This window comes from Jatropha curcas, chromosome 11, assembly GCF_041381405.1.
Source record: "Jatropha curcas cultivar XTBG-Jc1 chromosome 11, XTBG_Jcur_1.0, whole genome shotgun sequence".
Lineage (NCBI taxonomy): Eukaryota > Viridiplantae > Streptophyta > Magnoliopsida > Malpighiales > Euphorbiaceae > Jatropha > Jatropha curcas.
The window spans coordinates 4,083,588-4,100,533 of record NC_143161.1 but is presented as its reverse complement, the minus strand read 5'-3'; the positions used below and the strand labels follow the sequence as shown (position 1 = coordinate 4,100,533).

The window sequence follows — 16,946 nt, the reverse complement described above, 5'->3', positions numbered from 1 at the left end:
AACCTTAATTCAATATTTTGCTATCTATAAATAACAAGCTTTTGACCATAAGTCGAGAAATTCAAAGAAGAAAAGGAAAGAAGTAAAGCAAATAAATAGACATCATTTTATTCAATTTTAACTTTTATAAGTAACTTGCAAAATCCAACAGCAAATGGCTGGTTGAACAAAAATGACTCCACACAGAAAGAGAATTACACTATTCCCTTGCCATTAGACCACTAACACACCAAATATTGAATGAAAATAATAATAAATATATATATATAGATTTTATGTGGGCAGCTGATAAATCAAGGCTGCTCCTCAGCCACATGTGGAGGAAAGGACGGTTGAGGAGTTAGAACTAATGACCACATTATAGTATTATATAAGTCAAATGTCAAATATGGCAAGCCATGTGTGTGAAAATTGAAATTTTTTGCTTGAAAAACAAGTCTATTTTCCAAGATTCAGACTGCAAGGAAGAAGGTAGATGATACAACAAAATTTTGAAATGTGGTTTCCAGCAATATATAAATGTAAAGGTACATATAGAATTGACCTGAAGCATTTTACATGATTAGGTCAACTATCCAAACTTAAACATCTTTTTGATAACAGAATTTGGCAATTGACACACCTGCTTACCTGAGATACCACTCTGCTGTTTTTCTCAGCCGAATCACGTTAAGGGATGGAGATGCTGTTGGATGGCCTATTACAGTTTGCTAGCTTCGACCGTGGAAATTACAATTTGAGTTTAGATGTTAGCAGATGTTTTTACATGAGCAAATCATCAAGTAGAGGCGTGCTGAAGGGTAGCCTTATGACTCCAGAAGTCACTAGGAACATGAAAATGTAAATTGGCAGAACCCACTGAAAGAAAAACATCAAAATTTTTTTACCTGAAAAAATGATAGCAAGAACCAACATTAGACCAGCACGAGAGGTAGAGCTGCAAATTAAAAACAGCAATATAAAATGGCAAAGCCTGATTACAGTTACATAATATTAAATTGCAATACTTGCTGGTAAAAGCTCAATTTAGATCAACTTTCGAGAAGCTTGATTTTGGGTTTCATACACATTACCCTTGGCATACAGAACAGAGGTCAGCAAGGAAGTGAGCAACAAAATATCTTTGAAAACTGTCATTGTGATTCAAGCTTTACTTAAAACACAAACTATATGTGTATCAATTTTACATTCGCACATGTAATATCTACACAATTTACTTCAATCAAATCAACAGACTGTAAAAACTGAGGACCAATATTGCTAAAACTCTATGATGATTCAAAAGGAATGCAAGGGTCCAAAAATTAAAAAGAAAATTCGATGACCTTACCACAAAAAGGTGATTAGATAAGTCAGAGTGATGCAGTTCAGAATATACATATGTTCAGAGGTGCTCTAACTAGCAAAAGGAATGAGAACAAAACCAGGTGACAATGTCCATTTACTTTCAGCATCACCCTAAACACATGGAATGCTATACTTGTTCAATGATGCAACAACTCCCACCTGATATTACCACTGCTACAACTCCTAAAGCTCAAAACAATCACCTGATAAATGTTCAAGAGGGTGGTTCTAAAGCATCAAGCCAATGTCACACAAGTAAAATAGCAATTTCCTAACAGCTGAATCTCATTGTGAACCGCTATTTAAAGTTTGAATCAAGAACCCAAATTGGATATTCAATATCAAATTTCACTGGCTCTTTCTTTCCATCAAAAAGGAATGTCACAGCACAAAGGTTAATATTCCAAATTTGAAGCAACAGAAAGTAACAGCACTCAATTTCAGTGAAGAATGCTATTTAAAACTATTATTAAAAACAAATACAATTAATTTCATAATATTGTCAATTTTCTAATAGTGCAATAAACAAAAAGCATAATCTATCTAACTGCCTACCCACACACAAAGATAAATGAAAGAAGCAAATTGAAGTACCAGAAGAACGAAATTCTCCCTCAGACTTATCAACAATCCACTCTCCAGTTTCACGCAGCTTCTTCTCCACTGGACTTTCCAATGCACCAGCAGAATTTGGCAACAGACCCTTAAAAATAGAGTCTCTGTCCCTCTCCTCCGATCCCCTAATTATTATCAACAAAAGGTCAAAGCGCTGAATCCCAAATACCCAATGCTAAAGACTACGTCGTCCGTAACGTTTTCTAAAAAAGAAAGAAGAGTTTAAGAAAGTAAGAGGAACAAACGTAGGGTCAGAGTCGCGATAACTGCCGGCGCCAACGGCACGTTCAATCCGGATAAGATTGAGCTGCTGCTGGAGTTTGCTTTGGCGCTGTCTGATTCTGGGTCTGGTTTTCCTTTTAGTTATGGGAATTGGAGGCTTATTAGGATTGGTGGTGTTGGGTTTTGGAGGTGGAGAGTCGTTACAATTGGTGGGATTGTGAAGACAGGCAAAAACCAGTGTTTTGGTTGTGCAATGGCAGGATAAGCAAGCCATAGTGTGTATTTTGGTTCTATCAGAGATGGAAAGATACAGCCTTTAATATTTTATCAAGCACTGTTAATTTTCGGAAAAAAAATATCTCCTACTGGAAAATATCTATCCTTTCAAAATGACATTATAATTGCAAATATAATACGACAAAACCAATCAGACTTAAACGTGTATAATGTTTCTGTTATAAGTATTACCACTAAATTTCGATGTAGTTGTACAAAAGGGACCAAAATTGATCATGGTTCAAGTAAATATACACAATCAGCAAATCGTCTGTGCATTGTCTCATTATGTAGGCAAATTCCTTAGCAAATGCAAGGCTCTGTTCCATTGTGGCCTTTGTGATAGAATAATTTTTCTCAAAGCTGGCACTGCCCCGGCAGCTACAATTGTTGAATGATTCTCAACATCCATGCTCAGATTATACAGGATAGACATTGACGCTTCAACGGCCCTCTCATTTCCTGTTTCTATTAGCTTCACTAATGGAAATATCCCACCGGCAGAAGCAACAGCTTGAGTAGCATCTACCACTCCCTTGGAAATTATTCTGTTGAGTTCTATAACTGCAGCTTCCTGTACTTCTGCAGAGAAGGTAGAACTTATCTGCTCTATTAATCTCGGGATGGTTTCATAAAGTGTTACTTCCATGTTGATCGGATTCTCAAATTCTAGGCTGCTAGGACCATGTTTAGAGCTTAGTTTCACCAGGCAAGCAGCAACCCAATCCTTGTAATGAAGAGGAATGTTTGACTTAAGCGTTTTACGTAGCAATTTAGTGAAATGGGTGGAGTTTATAGTGCGACAAAACTGATCTGAATCGAGAAGCTTTGTGAGTAACCGGGATGCTGCGGATATTGCAAGACCAGCTTCTTCAACCTGAAGGGCATATACTTCTGGCTGCTCATTTTCAATCTCAGAATCTATTTCTGTCAAACAATAAATGCACAGTAGAAGACACATTAAAAGATTTGGCTTACACGAAATAACATACAAAATTTATAAAATTGAAGTCATAAGAGAATCATGGGCTGTACCACTCAACACTTTTTGTTGGAAAACAGCATCCAGACCAGATTCAATATTTTCTGAGATGATTGCATCCATACTTCCATCAATCATTGCCACGTACTCGAGGATAGCAGCTGCTTTTCTTTGTAAATTTGAGGATGAGTGCTTCAGCATCTCAACAAGGCGACTAATGACGGAGGAGTCCAGAACATCTTTTCTACAGTAGTTACAAGTTGTGCAGAAGGTCAATGCAAGTTTACCATGTTGATTTATCATAAGAGTTCTAAATATAATGGATCACTAAACACAAATTGTGGCTTGTCCTATGAATTAACTGTAAATTACTCCTAGAAATCAAAACCTTCCCATAAGTTGGCATTTATCCAAGGATGGCCCATAATGTATACTACTTTGGCAATTTTTATCATTACTATTATGAACAGATGGATATAGATAATTGAAGTGTGTTTTTATTTTTATACAAGCTCCAACAAATGGCTGTTATTCTCCATTTACAAGGAATGTGAATAGTAATCACTCTTAGAAGCAAGCTTCAAGAATATAGTTATGCAAGGACCACGACACCATTATCCTATCAAACAAGAAGTATTGTGTGAAGCACTGTTAACCATCTGAATAGAACAATCTTTGCAAAGAAACAATAAATATGTTAACAGGGAAAAAAAAAACGTAAATAAAAGAAGACTACCTGGTATCTGTTTTTGTAGTTAATCCACAAGAAGCATCCAGGCCGTTGACTGCATCTAACTCCCTTGTAGATCCGTTTATTGGTACATTATAAAACTGGAATGCATCACTGTACCTGGTAAGACTCAGGAAAAATATAAACTGAAATAATATGCTGAAACAAACAACTGACTTACCTTTGATTTCATTTCTTTGCTAGGTTCTAATATTCGCTCTAGCAAATTCAAGGTCTGCACGACAGCATTTTCTCATAATTAAATTCCAATCAGATCATCGTAAATAAAATTTGAGGGAAAGAAAAAAACAAAAAAAAAAAAAAAAATACAATAAATATAACAACCTTTTCCATCATAATTTCAGAGGTCTCTGAGTTCTTAAAGATGTAAACCAAGTGAGACATAACATCTTCAGCTTCAATTATCTGACGAACACAATTGCTGCATCAAAAAATTATAAGAGAAGTTAAAGACTTAATCTTAAAATGGTCAACATTATAGGCTAAAAATTGAACGTGAGTTTTAGGATTTGTGCCATATAATGCCTCTAGTATCATCTAATCCTCGTTCGATATGTGGTCCAAATAACAGAATTGAATAGTTCAAGTAAGTGTTGAATGAGCTCCGCGAAAAACCAAATAAAATTTCTAGGCCTGTTCCCCAGAAGTCTGATATTTGTAGTCAGAAATTTTCCCATTACAAGCAATAGCATCAACTCTGATACCAAAGCAGATGCTCCAGCAATTCAGACTGCTGACCAGTTTTAGTTCTAGTTTGGTTTAGCATCTATACCTAAGACTGAAACACTACAGTGTAGCACAATCATGCTTCCGTTACAACTTAAAAATGAGCAGCATGTATGACACACACTAAAGGTTCCAAATCCATTGAACATTCTTCTCCAACTAGCACATATGTATGAATGAATGGACATGGACAAATTGCATTCATGTACATTTGTACACACATGCACACACACATCAAGTGACATGACTTAATGCATATTTAAATAGCAGTTAGAAGCATATTGATATGACAGTTAAAAATCTCGCCATATTTTGTATTCCTAAAGCAGCCAGTCACATTTTATTTACAACTGTATTCAAACCTATCCAAAAAATTAATAGTTTATATGCATCATGAAGATTATGTCATGGACCAATTAACGATGATCTAGCAGCAGAACTAGATACAAAGAGATTTGGAGCAAGGGAAATAACAAGAGTACCTGGCAGACAAACTCTCCAAAGCACCAATGACAGCAAATCTGATAGCGTCATTCTTATGATTTAAGAGCCGAACTAAATGCTTAATTGCCCCAGCTTCCTTGAATGAATTCCGCATATGTTCATTAATAGATGCATCAGCAATTGCATTTGCAGCTCTACATATGGCTGATTCATCTTCAAGTTCAAGAATTAAAACTAATCTGGCCACACCGTCCATCCATGGGAGAAGCGTAAATTGACGATCAGTAGGCTTTTCAGTTTCAGATGGTTTCGCATCTTCCACTTCAATAGCCCCAGAACGAGCAAGAAATTGTTGCTTTGACCGTCCAATTATTGCTTTAACCTTTGCTTCCTCTATGTTTGCATTATTGTCATCAATATTTAATCCAAGGAGCAATTCTGAAGCACCAAACCTTGAACGGCCCGTAGAAGTCCGTTCAATCTCTGTACCATCAGGTAAACTAGGCCAAGAATGCAAAGCTGGACTAAATGACCTATAGGCAGCAGCACCAATCAGCGGGACAGGAACCAGACCTTCTTCTATGACAAGGATTCTAAAGTATTCATTCTTAGCAAGTTCCACAAGGGCATTTCTTGCTTCTTTCCTAATGACCTTGAGCTCATCTTCAATATCAGCTTTTAAGAATATTGCCTACAGCATGGTTTATGGAGATTAGGCCCTTAAGAATGTGGCAAGCAAGCATCAAATAAAGAGCGAAGCAACAGGATGTCTTGTTAAAATTGATATGTTACACATAATTTCATATGGACATGATTTCTTCCAAACTGGGAAACCACTAGAAATGGCAAATGTGAACTGTAATTATCCACTATAGAATGTTATTAATGTTATTATAATGCTAACAACAAAAATATACTTGTTCTACGATACAATTCTCAAAAGGTAGCATTTGGGAAATAATTAGTCAGGACTCGCAGAAAATAAGGAATTCATTATGCAAAATGTGGTATCATGAAAACTTTTCTTGAGGAAATCCTAAAGTACCATGATGGAATGCTGGAACATCTTTCTTTGGCGGTTGGGGATTAGTGTTCGACCAGTCACAGGCAATAAGAAACATGCCCGAATTACATGACTCGAAACAACTTCCATGCATATGGATATTGCCAACTAGGAGCACACTACTTTCTTAGAAATGGATGTTGAAGAATGAGAAAGGAGAAGCTCCTTCGACAACTACAGCATAAGCTAATATGTCCTAGTCTCTTACTAGCCCACGTTAACTCTTCAAGAAATATATCAGAAACCTCTTGGTAAAAGAAATAGCTTAATTCTCGAGCTCGATTACTTCAGCGATAGGAGGTCTGGACTTTCATATTACTGGAGAATTTTATATCCACACTTTTCTTTCATGAGGTGGAGTGTTAAATAGGTCATAATCCTGTCCAAATTAGAATATACAGTGACAGACTAATAAATGTATTAAGGGCATATTTGTAAATACGCTATAATATTTATACCAAGCATTACATATCCTTCGTAAAACATCGGTCAAAGAAATGTTAATGATCCAAGATACTCGCTCAGTCATTAAAAGCCACGTCTTCTGCTCGGGCTCAAACAAGGGCTACCTCATTTCTTTTATAAATATGTACATTGACACTCTTGAAAACACACAGTAATATAATCAAATCTGCTCTTGTCTACTCCCTTCAGTCATTCTCTAAATTATCCATTTACCTAGTTTTATACCTATCATACAGGAATTCTTACCAACTTGGGAATGACACCAGCTTCAACCATAGTATTATGGTTAGAGTGGGTCAGAGCCAAATTTGCCAAAACCCCTCCTGCTGCTTCCTTCAATCTTATGTCCTCATCCTCCAGCGACTTAATGAGTAAAGGCAGGATATCACTATTTGCAATTTTCACTCTGAGTTTCTCATCTGCAGACAAGTTCCACAAAGTGCATATACTTTGCTCCTTTACCTGCAGAAAAAAAGTTCATCTTTATTTCATTGTTTCAAACAAATCATGTGAAGAAAATTTGAAATGATAACTTCTTATACCTCAGATGCCAAGGAAGGTTGACTGAGCAAACCAGTTATCTCCTCTATTGCTCCGCTCTCCGCTACCACATCTCTGTATACATTAACTGAAGATATTGATCGCAAAAGGCCAGCTGCTGCTTCACATGTAGAGCTGGATCCTGAATTAAGAAGATTTATTGTAAGATTGACACACCCCTGAAATTGCATGATGTTATCGATGCATTTCCTTCCTCCTAGAGAATATTTCCATAGTGCCACTATTGCTTGCTCTCTATCAAGTGGATCATTGTCTAGCCCAAGCATCCGAACAAACAAGGCTACATAGCTGTCGCCAAAACTAGATGAACTATGGTTTCTTTCCTCAATTTTCTGGCATTACAGAAAAGAAGTATACCATTATGTATCTTAAATAAAATTCATTGTCTTCACAATGAAAAAGGATCAAAAATTAACCAACAAGTAAAGTATTAGCATTGCATCAAGAACACAAATTTCAACAAAGATCAAAAAAGAATTCCAATTCCTAGAATAAAATACAGATCAAAGGTTCCTTTTTGTGTTAGGATCACTATATCACTTCCAGGGCAGCTCTGACAATAGCTCCCTGAGTTTATTTTAGCTATTTGCAACATTCCACTGAAAATAAGAAAATTAAAATTGATTCTTCCCCTAAATTTAACATGAAAATGATATTCCAATAAAAATATCCATGCCTACAAATTCCACAAAAAATCAAAATCGCCATTTGACACAGGAAAGAAGTCAGGTATAATCACCATTTAACCCATTAGTAAATACCGTCAATATATTATGACAGCGAATTAGTTTAATGAACCCACTAATCAGAAATGAATTTCCAATAGCAAAAACTCTCAAAAAGGAAGCAGTTTGCGAATTACACTTTGCTCTTGTTGTGGAGTGGCACCACTACCACCATCACTGCAGACCCTTGCAAGCACTGAACGGAAAGAGAAAGGTTTGAGCTTAAAAGCGGCATTATTAGAAGTAATATGAAAACGGGTAGTAGTATAAGAAGAGATTGAGGATTTTCTTCGTTTGAGTTTTGTGGCTCTAACTGTTGGAGTGACTTCCGTGTAGGTGTTCAAAGGAGTCTGTTGGAGATAAGGAGGCTTGAGTTTGAAGTGAGTTGGGATTGTTGTGGCCATCATTTCTTGAATAAGGCACTGAAAATATGATCATTCAAACATATATTTTGAGATGCCAGAAAAGGATTTGCTGCTGGATTGGGGTTTTTGGGAAGCGGGCTCGTCCGAGGAGGGTAATCTGGTAGTTTCCCGCAACAGAAATGTAAAATTTTCTTTTTCCTCTAAAACAAAATCTTAAGGTATATTTAGTCGTAGAAAATTACAGGTTTTCTAGAACAGTTTTCTTTGAAAATTTAAAAATAAAATTTTATCTTCAAATCGGTCAGTTTTATAAATTAGAAAACAGTTTTTTAAAATTTAATTAAGATTTACAAAATAGCTTTTAAATTGTTTTTCAAAATTTTCCTTTATAATAATAAAAGACGTGTTTTTCACCTTTAAAAAATGATATTTTCATAATTAAAATTATTATATTTATAAACAATTTTTTCTATAAAATATTTTCATTTGAAAAAATAAAAATATTTAAATAAAATAAAATTTTATATTATGCTTTAATAAATAATTAATTTTATTATTCCAAATACATTATATCCTTTATTTTTTAAAAAAAATTATAAAATGATAGAAAATGATATTATTCTTATAAATAATCAATAATAAAAGTTCAAAAATTTTTACATAAAAAATTTTTAAATTTATTTTATATTATAGAAATTATGAATAATGTTTATGAAGTTAAATTAAAATATAATTTTTTATTATTATCAAGTGAATGTATTTTTCAATTTTCAATTTTTATTTTTTAGTTTCCATTTTCTAAGAAAACTATTTTCTTTGAAAAACAGAAAATAGAAAACAGCGTTTTCTCCTTATGTTCTTGCATTTTTTTTCTTTTTTTTTTAAATTGTTTGCTTTAAAATATGAAGGGAGTCGGTGGACCAAAAAGACCTTTCTGGAAAGATTTTTGGAATTTAGTCTCTATTCTATCAATAAATTAAAATGGAAAGGAAATCTCTCTTTTTTAAGATGAATAAAGGAAAAATTCATAAGAATGATTAGAGTTTCCTAATTATAATTTAAAATGTGTGACATTGCTTTTATCATATAATTTGTAACTTTTTTTTAAGTAAGAATACTTTTAATTTTTTACGGTAGAAATTATTTTAAATTTTTATTATATAAAAAGTAAGATTTTTTTTATATATGATGTATGAATATGATGAGTATAATTACTAATGTAATTTTTATATCTCTTATGCGTAAGAGTTTTCTTAAATTTTTTTATATAAATTCTTATTCATAAAGGTTTTCATATAATAATTAATTAAAACTAAATTACACCAGTTATTCATAAAATTTTCTTTATTAATAATAATCATTTAATTAGTGTATGCTAATTAACATCCTACTAATTGGCTTAATTTAAGTCAACCCCTAAAAATATTTAAATTAAGATTTATGAAATGCATTAAATTAATATAAGATAGTATATCGTTGTCCTATTAATAAATAAAAAATAAAAAAAAAAGAAAGAAAATTATACCTGTTCTGAGAGGGATGGTCCAATGACAGGCAAACGACATACCACTCTCTTATTACAAGATCATAATCCTAAAATAAACTTTTTTGTGGCCTTGAATGTACTGATATTTGGAGTTCCTATTTACTTCCAATTTCTTCCCCCTACCTCTGGGAGCCAAATGATAGAGTCTACCATGAGCTGCTCTTTCACCTTCCAAATCCCAAAGGCTTTGCCTTCTCTATCTCCTCACTGCAGAAAATCCCCTCTCTATATTATTACATCTAAATTCAAACCAGTCACAGATAAGGTTAATTTTAATTTCTTTTTTTCAATTTGTTGTAGTATTTTAATTCCACAATCTTTCTTGTTTATAACAGAAAATTACAAGCATCAGCAAAAACCATGAAGACTACAATGGTGTGAAGAAGTTCAGTTTGGCAGTTCAAGTTGGTGCATTTTTTGCCACAGTAAGAAATGGATTTTTCTGCTTCATTTTTACATTCTCTCTTTCTTTGATAATAGATCCCAATATGTAGAGATTGAATATCGTGAGTATTTCCATCAGATTGAGCAGCCAGCATTGGCAGTTACTGGAGTGAATAATGAGGAGGATTTGATATGGGTTTTGATACAATTAGCAATTGTTGCATTTGGGTATTTCATAGTTATGCCAGTGAGTGGTTTCGATCATGAAGTTCTTAGCTTCCTTTTTTTTTTTTTTTAAACTATTTGATCTTGAATTTTAATATAAACTATATGATGGTAAATAAATGGCAGCCTATCATCATGAACTGGCTTCGGGTAAGATGGTACAGAAGAAAGCTCCTTGAAATGTACTTGCAGTTCATGTGTATCTTCCTTTTCTTTCCAGGGTGAGTCTGCTCTGGATTCTTTTTTTTTTTTTTTTATGTTATTCCAGTATTCTGGCTGTCTAAATCTGATTCCACTAAAAAGAAAAACTGATGATATCAGATGAGATTCTTCATTCTTTGATTCAAAGATGGTTGATCTTTCTTTTTTTTTTTTTTTTCCACTGTGCAGGATATTACTGTGGGCACCATTTTTGAACTTCAGGAAATTTCCAAGGGATCCATCAATGAAGTACCCATGGTCTACACCAGAAAATCCTTCAGAAATTAAAAATGATTATAGCAAGTACCCTTATGCCACACCTGAAGATTATGATTGACAATTCCTTCTATGATATTCATATACCTAATAACAATGATAGGACTGGAACTTTGTTTTGATAAATCTTTCATTTTGTTAAGGTAATTTCTGTTAATTTGTGATACAAAAAAGCTTGCTATAATGGACTGTTTGGTAAACTGTAAACAATATAAGGATCAACTGAAATTCTTGTCTGTCAAGTGATCAACTGTTATTGTTTATTCTTTATTTGATCTTGGGTTAAAGTCTCTCTGTTACTATAATAGAAGCTTTTTTCGGTTTTACAGCGAAAAAAAGAAGATTATCTTATGTTATATAATTTATAATGTCATCTTATTTTGTACAGTCTATAATCCTTCCATCCATTGATAAGGATATTGCACATTTTCAGTTGTTGAACAAAACTCTTGGCTATTTAAAAGAGGGACGACAAAAAAAAAAAAAAAAGGCTCGAGCTCGGCTTGTTTCAGCCTTATGCCCCATCTTCGACAGCTGCTTGTCTATTTGATTAGATGATTGATCTTAAATATTTTCAAATATATTCATTTACATGAGTTGCTGAATTTGATTAAAAGACCCTCACACCACAAAAAAAAAAATCAAATCAAACTATTCTTGATACCCTTGGAAAATATAAATAATTCACATATAATATAGTATTCCTCACCCTTATTTTTTTTTCCCTGGACACTGCATGCTTCTATCGAAAATGTCATAACCTATGTTTCTCATACTGTATGTGAAACTGATGAAACAAGATACTAAATGTCATGCTGAAAATTTCTCCCTTTCTCTTAGTCAGAATCAAACGTACAAAACTGAAGAAACCTAGCGTTCGAAAAACAAGTTGATGCTTTGCATCATGAGTCGCCAGTATCCATAGGAACGCACATCCCCCAACTCAGAAAGAGAATTGGGAGAATTGAGAGATTTGGGAGTTGACTGTTACAGCCAGCTTCTTCAAATCCAATGACTCCAAATTGGGGGAGAAGAAAGCAGCACCAACAGCCAATGCAATGACAGCAAAGGCTATACCTTTTGTGCAACGATGGCCACGAGATAGTTTTCCCAATATCAACTTGCAGTACTTGTCCGCATCCTTGAAGAGTGCATGATAAGCATCTTCTCCGCTTTCCATTGCTTTCTCATTCTATTATATGCAAAATACAGAACCAAGGATTAGAAATTCATTTCTCCTATTTATGTAAATGCTATTCATGAACTTTTTATACTTATGTACCGAGTCTATTGTTTTTACAGTCACCAAATTATATGAAAAACGTGATACAGAATTAGGGACTACCTTCTGCCTAAAATTTTTGAGAGTTTCCCGCAGAGGCTCATAAGGAGCCAGTTTCACAGAGAGATCCTTCCACTCATCCGAAAGTTTTTTAAGAATAGCAATGCTAGCTTGTGGATTCTCCTGGTAAATCTTATCCTGTTGACCCAGTTTATACCAGAGTAAGTACATTGACAAAATGAAGCTATGAAATTATATACATATATATATATATATATATATATATATATATAACCTATATTCTATGAACAAAAAGCACAAGACAAGAATAAAGAACTAGAACAGCTCACCCAATGCTTGTAGCATTCAGGATTCTGAGTCAAACACCAGATACAAATGCCAGCAGCTTCCTTAGATAAGTTGGGATTGCCTGTTAAAAACAGTTTATAGATCACTCAGTTTTAAGAACTATTGTTTTCCCGACAGAGCTGGGAAAAAAAATACAGAACTGGAAAAACAATCAATCAGAGCCCATACTTTCTCCTGCTGCTTTAACAGCAAAGCTTAGTATCTGCAATGATACTTGTTTCATTGCTTTGCTTCCAGTGGAGCCAGCCAGAGCCACCTCTCTTAGGATGGGGTATACAGCCTCAAACCTCTCAGTGGCCTGTATGAAACACAAAATGAAATGGAAAGTAAGATCAATGAATCTACATTATATCTTAGTACAAGTACAGCAAATGCCCAAACAATGGCCACCTTTACTCTAGCTGAAGATGCAGGAAAGGTTACTTGCAGTAATATCTCAAGTGCAGAAGGTGGGACCAAGCGCTCCCCTTTTCTAACAGCACCACTTATTAGGATTGTCCGAGCCTTCGGGGAAGACAAAATTCTGCAAACCAAACAAAAAATTAAACATTTCAAAAAGGTTGAAGCGTTGAAAGCAAAGGAAAAAAGAGAAAGAAGGTAAGAAAAACAACAAAGCTAGCATACTTTTCTACTAACTGCAAAATTATGTCCCTCGACTGTGGATTAGAACTTTTGCCGCTCACAATTGACAAAAGGTTATGTGCCCATGAGTACAACCCTACAGCCAAGTCTCCTTGAGAGACCTATGAACAAAGTTTACATATTTAAGCATAAATATAATTTAAAAAAAAATAAAAAAATAAAAAGAAGTAGATATGAGAATTGATTCTCCAAGTTGCTGACTCTTTATTGTCATTCAGTTACCTGGGCTATCATCCATGCAACAACAGGAAGCTTGTCTTGTCCTTGATACTTTGAACTTTCCCTCAATGTTGGCAATACATTAACTAAAGCATCAGGCTTTCGTCGCAACACCATGGCTAGGACCACAAATATGGCAACCTGTCATTTTACTAATGCGTCAACAAAAGAGTAAAGACTCTACATAAATGATCACAGATTCAAGCATCTACTATCCATATGATGATATGATATAAAAGAAATATATGCTCAAAATAAAAGTACATAACTCCAGGAAAAAGAAAAAAGAGAGAGAGATTATTGGACCAAGATATTACAAGTAAGAAGCAAAAGCAGAATTCAGCGAGAAATCAAATATCTAGCATGCAAGCAAATTCGAATAATCAGGGGGAACAAGGAAGAGATAAACAAAGGGGTACCGATATTACAAGGGAAAGTCTTGACAGTGAATCCTGAATCCAGTCATGAGCTTTTCATTTTCCAAGAAATGCTCAGTGATGTCACAGTTTGTTAGTTTCCCTTCTTTGAATATCATTAAGAAATTATGCCCCCAAAATTGATCAAGCTGGATTTTTGAATGTTGAAACTTTATCTTAAAATGGAACATGATCAAGTGTGAAGTGGTCTTTCTGGCCTAGGAGAGTGCAAGCATCAAGCGATCATTCTATTCTAGACTGATATAATTCTATCAAGGACAACATCATGGCTTAAATGTCAATAATCTGCTTTATTGATATTCAAATCTACATTTGACAAACCCAACACAATAGAAATAATTCAAAGAACCCCAACAACAACAACCAAGCCTTGATCCCAAACTAGTTGGGGTTGGATATATAAATCCTATGTCTCAAATATCTGCTCTGGTCAGATCAATATCAATGCAAAGCAAAGTATATAAAAAACATTGAAATATTTTCTGTAAAAAAAAATTTTGTAAGGGGAATTTTAAAATCATTTGATAAATTAATAATTCCATCAACCCTATATGCCATAATTCCTTTCCATTAAAATATCTTTGGATGTCTGCTCATAGACTTACTTCTTGGTGGGAGATAACAAAAGCTCCTGTTTACTACATACAAATCACAACTAAACTAAAATAATAAACTCAATGTAAAATACAGAAAATGCAAAAGCATTAAACTATTGATTGATGTCCTCTCTCAGAAGGAGACTCGTATTAGTGCCTGTATTGTGTTATATTATCACTATCCAATGTGTAAACCAACCAAAATAAAACCATGAAAGGAAATTGATTCACTTAAACCAACCAAAACTCAATACTGTAATCCAACAAAATAATGGTCACATAGGCATAAGAAAAAAGGAAATTTAGAGGGAGGGAGGGAGGGAGGGAAGGAACTATCCTCTCAACAAATTACCTGGGATTTTGACGATGCTTGTTGCACGCCCTTTTTAGCAGCCTTCGAACCAGTTTGCTGACTTGCCAAGTCTGCAAGGATGCTATCTAAAGACCATAATACAAATGAACCAAGTGCGTCAATGGACCGTTGGTTAAGCCAGTCTGCTGATGTTTTATAAACAGCATCAGAAACGTGAGACAGGGGGATCTGTCAGAAAATATATTAGCCAGTTAGTTCATTAAAATTGCAAAAGAAAAAGTTAAACAATTCAACTAGCAAGCAATAGCAAAATATTAACAATAGATAACATGATATCCAAGGAAAGCTTAACATAAAATAACATGAAATCAATTCTTGGAACAGCGGCTTTGTCATATGAACAAAAATGATTATCAAAAGACAGGGGAATAAAATTCTTGATATTCAATTACAAAAATAATATCATTTTACCAATTAAATAGATACTAGCAGGAAATCAAATTCATCATCGGAGCATAACTATGCAAAATGTTATGTAGGAATTGTGAAATTCTTAACCCATGAATAACATCATATCACGATATGGATGTCATCAGAAGCTTATATAATGCAAGAATCACACACATAATAAAGGTAGATGCCTACAGGCAAAGAACATTGTTTTCCTCTTTCCAGAGGCAAAGACTCGACAAAGAAACATAGAACAGACTTGAAGAAAAGAAAGAATGAATCCCATTTGCCAAACACTCCATAATTTTAATGTAATCAAACAAAAGTTTTCAAATTTCTTGTAGTAAAATATCACAAATTCCCAAAATTTTTACCTAGTGCTTTCGAATCTAAAAAGGACATTTGCATAAAGTCAAAACATGAATCTCTGTCACTTACATCTGTCATTTTCGCCACTGTGTTCTCCCTAAACATCTTCACCCATGGAAATTGTGACGAACTTACGGCGGAAAATGCTCTCCCGAAATAATCCGCAAACCTCTTGAGCTGTATGTCCTGCTTGCCCTCGTACGATACCTAAACAGATCACAATCCATAAACACGTTATTTCTCAATTCCAATTCTTTCCAAGTCCATCATACGAAAATTAAGAATTAAATTATGTTACTGACCGATATATCGGCGAGAAAAGCAGCGAGATCCGCCGCATCAATCTTTGCGGCAGCTTCTGCCACAGTCACCTTCGGTTTCTTCGGCTTCTTCTGCTTCACCTTCTTCTCTTCCACCTTCTCATTTCCTTTGGAACCTGCTGCATCATCGCTATCATCCTCATCTTCGTCGTCCTCGTCAGATCGGTGCTTCGATCTAACAGGAGCCTCGATCACAACGGCATTTGCAGCTTTCTGAGACTCCAACAGTCTTCGGCGTCGCTCTTCAGATTGCTGCTCCAAGGACCGGAACACGTTAGATTTTTCGTTAGGGGCGACGATTCCATTGATTTTACCGCCGTTAACGGCAGCAGCAGAATCTACAGGCTTCTGCTTACGCTGCCGTTTCGGGTAGATGACTTTTTGCCAGCCGTGATCTGTGTTGCTATTGGTGATTTGGGTGTCTTCAATGTTAATATTCGATTCATAAGACTCCATTTTTTTTTTTTTCGGAGTTTGGATTTTTAGATTTTGATTTGATTTCAGCCTTTGTTGTTTCTCTCGATTTCCAAGGAGAGAGAGAAACTGGAGTAGGAAAGTAAACTTTGAGGCCTGAGAAGAGATTTATAAGGAGTTGACTTCGTTCAATTTTGACCTCAAACAGAGTGCGAAATTACGGGATTGCCAGAAGTTTGTTGGCATGGGTGTGATGTTGGGCTGACAATACATTTTCAAAAATGGATTTGTGATCTTGGATAAGCTCTCTCTAACAATGGTAGGATTTTTGAAAAACGTGTAAGATTAGATCATCCAATCC

At 34.7% G+C, this 16,946-nt stretch overlaps 4 protein-coding genes across 5 annotated transcripts; 1 reads left to right on the top strand and 3 right to left on the bottom strand.

Annotated features, from left to right (window-relative positions):
• Positions 1–476: 476 nt before the first annotated feature.
• Positions 477–2,611, bottom strand: CRR3 (chlororespiratory reduction 3). Of its 2 annotated transcripts, none has more exons than XM_012216870.4 (3): positions 2,208–2,533; positions 1,942–2,087; positions 477–887 (listed from the first exon to the last, which is right to left on the bottom strand). In XM_012216870.4, the coding sequence occupies exons 1-3, from the start codon at positions 2,456–2,458 to the stop codon at positions 763–765; spliced, it is 522 nt and encodes a 173-aa protein (XP_012072260.1). In that variant the 5' UTR covers positions 2,459–2,533; the 3' UTR covers positions 477–762. The 2 variants fall into 2 exon arrangements, with proteins under 2 accessions (XP_012072260.1, XP_037495093.1); XM_037639165.2 differs by having other exon boundaries at positions 798–937; positions 2,208–2,611.
• A 13-nt stretch (positions 2,612–2,624) lies between these two features.
• On the bottom strand, positions 2,625–8,714 carry LOC105634087 (ARM repeat superfamily protein). The gene is made up of 9 exons (XM_012216869.4): positions 8,315–8,714; positions 7,434–7,784; positions 7,138–7,353; positions 5,402–6,054; positions 4,518–4,614; positions 4,354–4,407; positions 4,179–4,273; positions 3,496–3,686; positions 2,625–3,387 (listed from the first exon to the last, which is right to left on the bottom strand). The coding sequence occupies exons 1-9, from the start codon at positions 8,582–8,584 to the stop codon at positions 2,747–2,749; spliced, it is 2,568 nt and encodes an 855-aa protein (XP_012072259.1). The 5' UTR covers positions 8,585–8,714; the 3' UTR covers positions 2,625–2,746.
• Positions 8,715–10,134: 1,420 nt separating this feature from the next.
• NDHL (inorganic carbon transport protein-like protein) lies at positions 10,135–11,444 on the top strand. Its single transcript, XM_012216868.4, has 5 exons — positions 10,135–10,353; positions 10,424–10,513; positions 10,612–10,719; positions 10,824–10,918; positions 11,088–11,444. The coding sequence occupies exons 1-5, from the start codon at positions 10,225–10,227 to the stop codon at positions 11,233–11,235; spliced, it is 570 nt and encodes a 189-aa protein (XP_012072258.1). The 5' UTR covers positions 10,135–10,224; the 3' UTR covers positions 11,236–11,444.
• A 540-nt stretch (positions 11,445–11,984) lies between these two features.
• LOC105634085 (transmembrane protein (Protein of unknown function DUF2359, transmembrane)) lies at positions 11,985–16,735 on the bottom strand. The gene is made up of 10 exons (XM_037639194.2): positions 16,154–16,735; positions 15,921–16,058; positions 15,072–15,260; positions 13,690–13,827; positions 13,450–13,568; positions 13,216–13,348; positions 12,994–13,123; positions 12,807–12,886; positions 12,520–12,654; positions 11,985–12,366 (listed from the first exon to the last, which is right to left on the bottom strand). Exons 1-10 carry the CDS (start codon positions 16,625–16,627, stop codon positions 12,118–12,120), a joined length of 1,785 nt encoding a protein of 594 aa, XP_037495122.1. The 5' UTR covers positions 16,628–16,735; the 3' UTR covers positions 11,985–12,117.
• Between the last annotated feature and the right edge of the window lie 211 nt (positions 16,736–16,946).

What these genes read in the sequence shown, in the direction of transcription:
- CRR3 (XM_012216870.4), bottom strand. Translation starts at nt 2,458, where the DNA reads ATGGCTTGCTTATCCTGCCATTGCACAACCAAAACACTGGTTTTTGCC. An exon ending in TATCGCGACTCTGACCCTAC is followed by an intron (nt 2,088 to 2,207) that starts GTTTGTTCCTCT and finishes GATAATAATTAG; the next exon opens with GGGATCGGAGGAGAGGGACA. An exon ending in GGGAGAATTTCGTTCTTCTG is followed by an intron (nt 888 to 1,941) that starts GTACTTCAATTT and finishes TCATTTTTTCAG; the next exon opens with GTAAAAAAATTTTGATGTTT.
- LOC105634087 (XM_012216869.4), bottom strand. Translation starts at nt 8,584, where the DNA reads ATGATGGCCACAACAATCCCAACTCACTTCAAACTCAAGCCTCCTTAT. An exon ending in CTCCACAACAAGAGCAAAGT is followed by an intron (nt 7,785 to 8,314) that starts GTAATTCGCAAA and finishes CTGTAATGCCAG; the next exon opens with AAAATTGAGGAAAGAAACCA. An exon ending in TTGGAGAGTTTGTCTGCCAG is followed by an intron (nt 4,615 to 5,401) that starts GTACTCTTGTTA and finishes TTTTTGATGCAG; the next exon opens with CAATTGTGTTCGTCAGATAA.
- NDHL (XM_012216868.4), top strand. Translation starts at nt 10,225, where the DNA reads ATGATAGAGTCTACCATGAGCTGCTCTTTCACCTTCCAAATCCCAAAG. An exon ending in TTGGTGCATTTTTTGCCACA is followed by an intron (nt 10,514 to 10,611) that starts GTAAGAAATGGA and finishes TATTTCCATCAG; the next exon opens with ATTGAGCAGCCAGCATTGGC. An exon ending in ATCTTCCTTTTCTTTCCAGG is followed by an intron (nt 10,919 to 11,087) that starts GTGAGTCTGCTC and finishes TCCACTGTGCAG; the next exon opens with GATATTACTGTGGGCACCAT.
- LOC105634085 (XM_037639194.2), bottom strand. Translation starts at nt 16,627, where the DNA reads ATGGAGTCTTATGAATCGAATATTAACATTGAAGACACCCAAATCACC. An exon ending in TTGCATGGATGATAGCCCAG is followed by an intron (nt 13,569 to 13,689) that starts GTAACTGAATGA and finishes CTTTGTTCATAG; the next exon opens with GTCTCTCAAGGAGACTTGGC. An exon ending in TGTTAAAGCAGCAGGAGAAA is followed by an intron (nt 12,887 to 12,993) that starts GTATGGGCTCTG and finishes TGTTTTTAACAG; the next exon opens with GCAATCCCAACTTATCTAAG.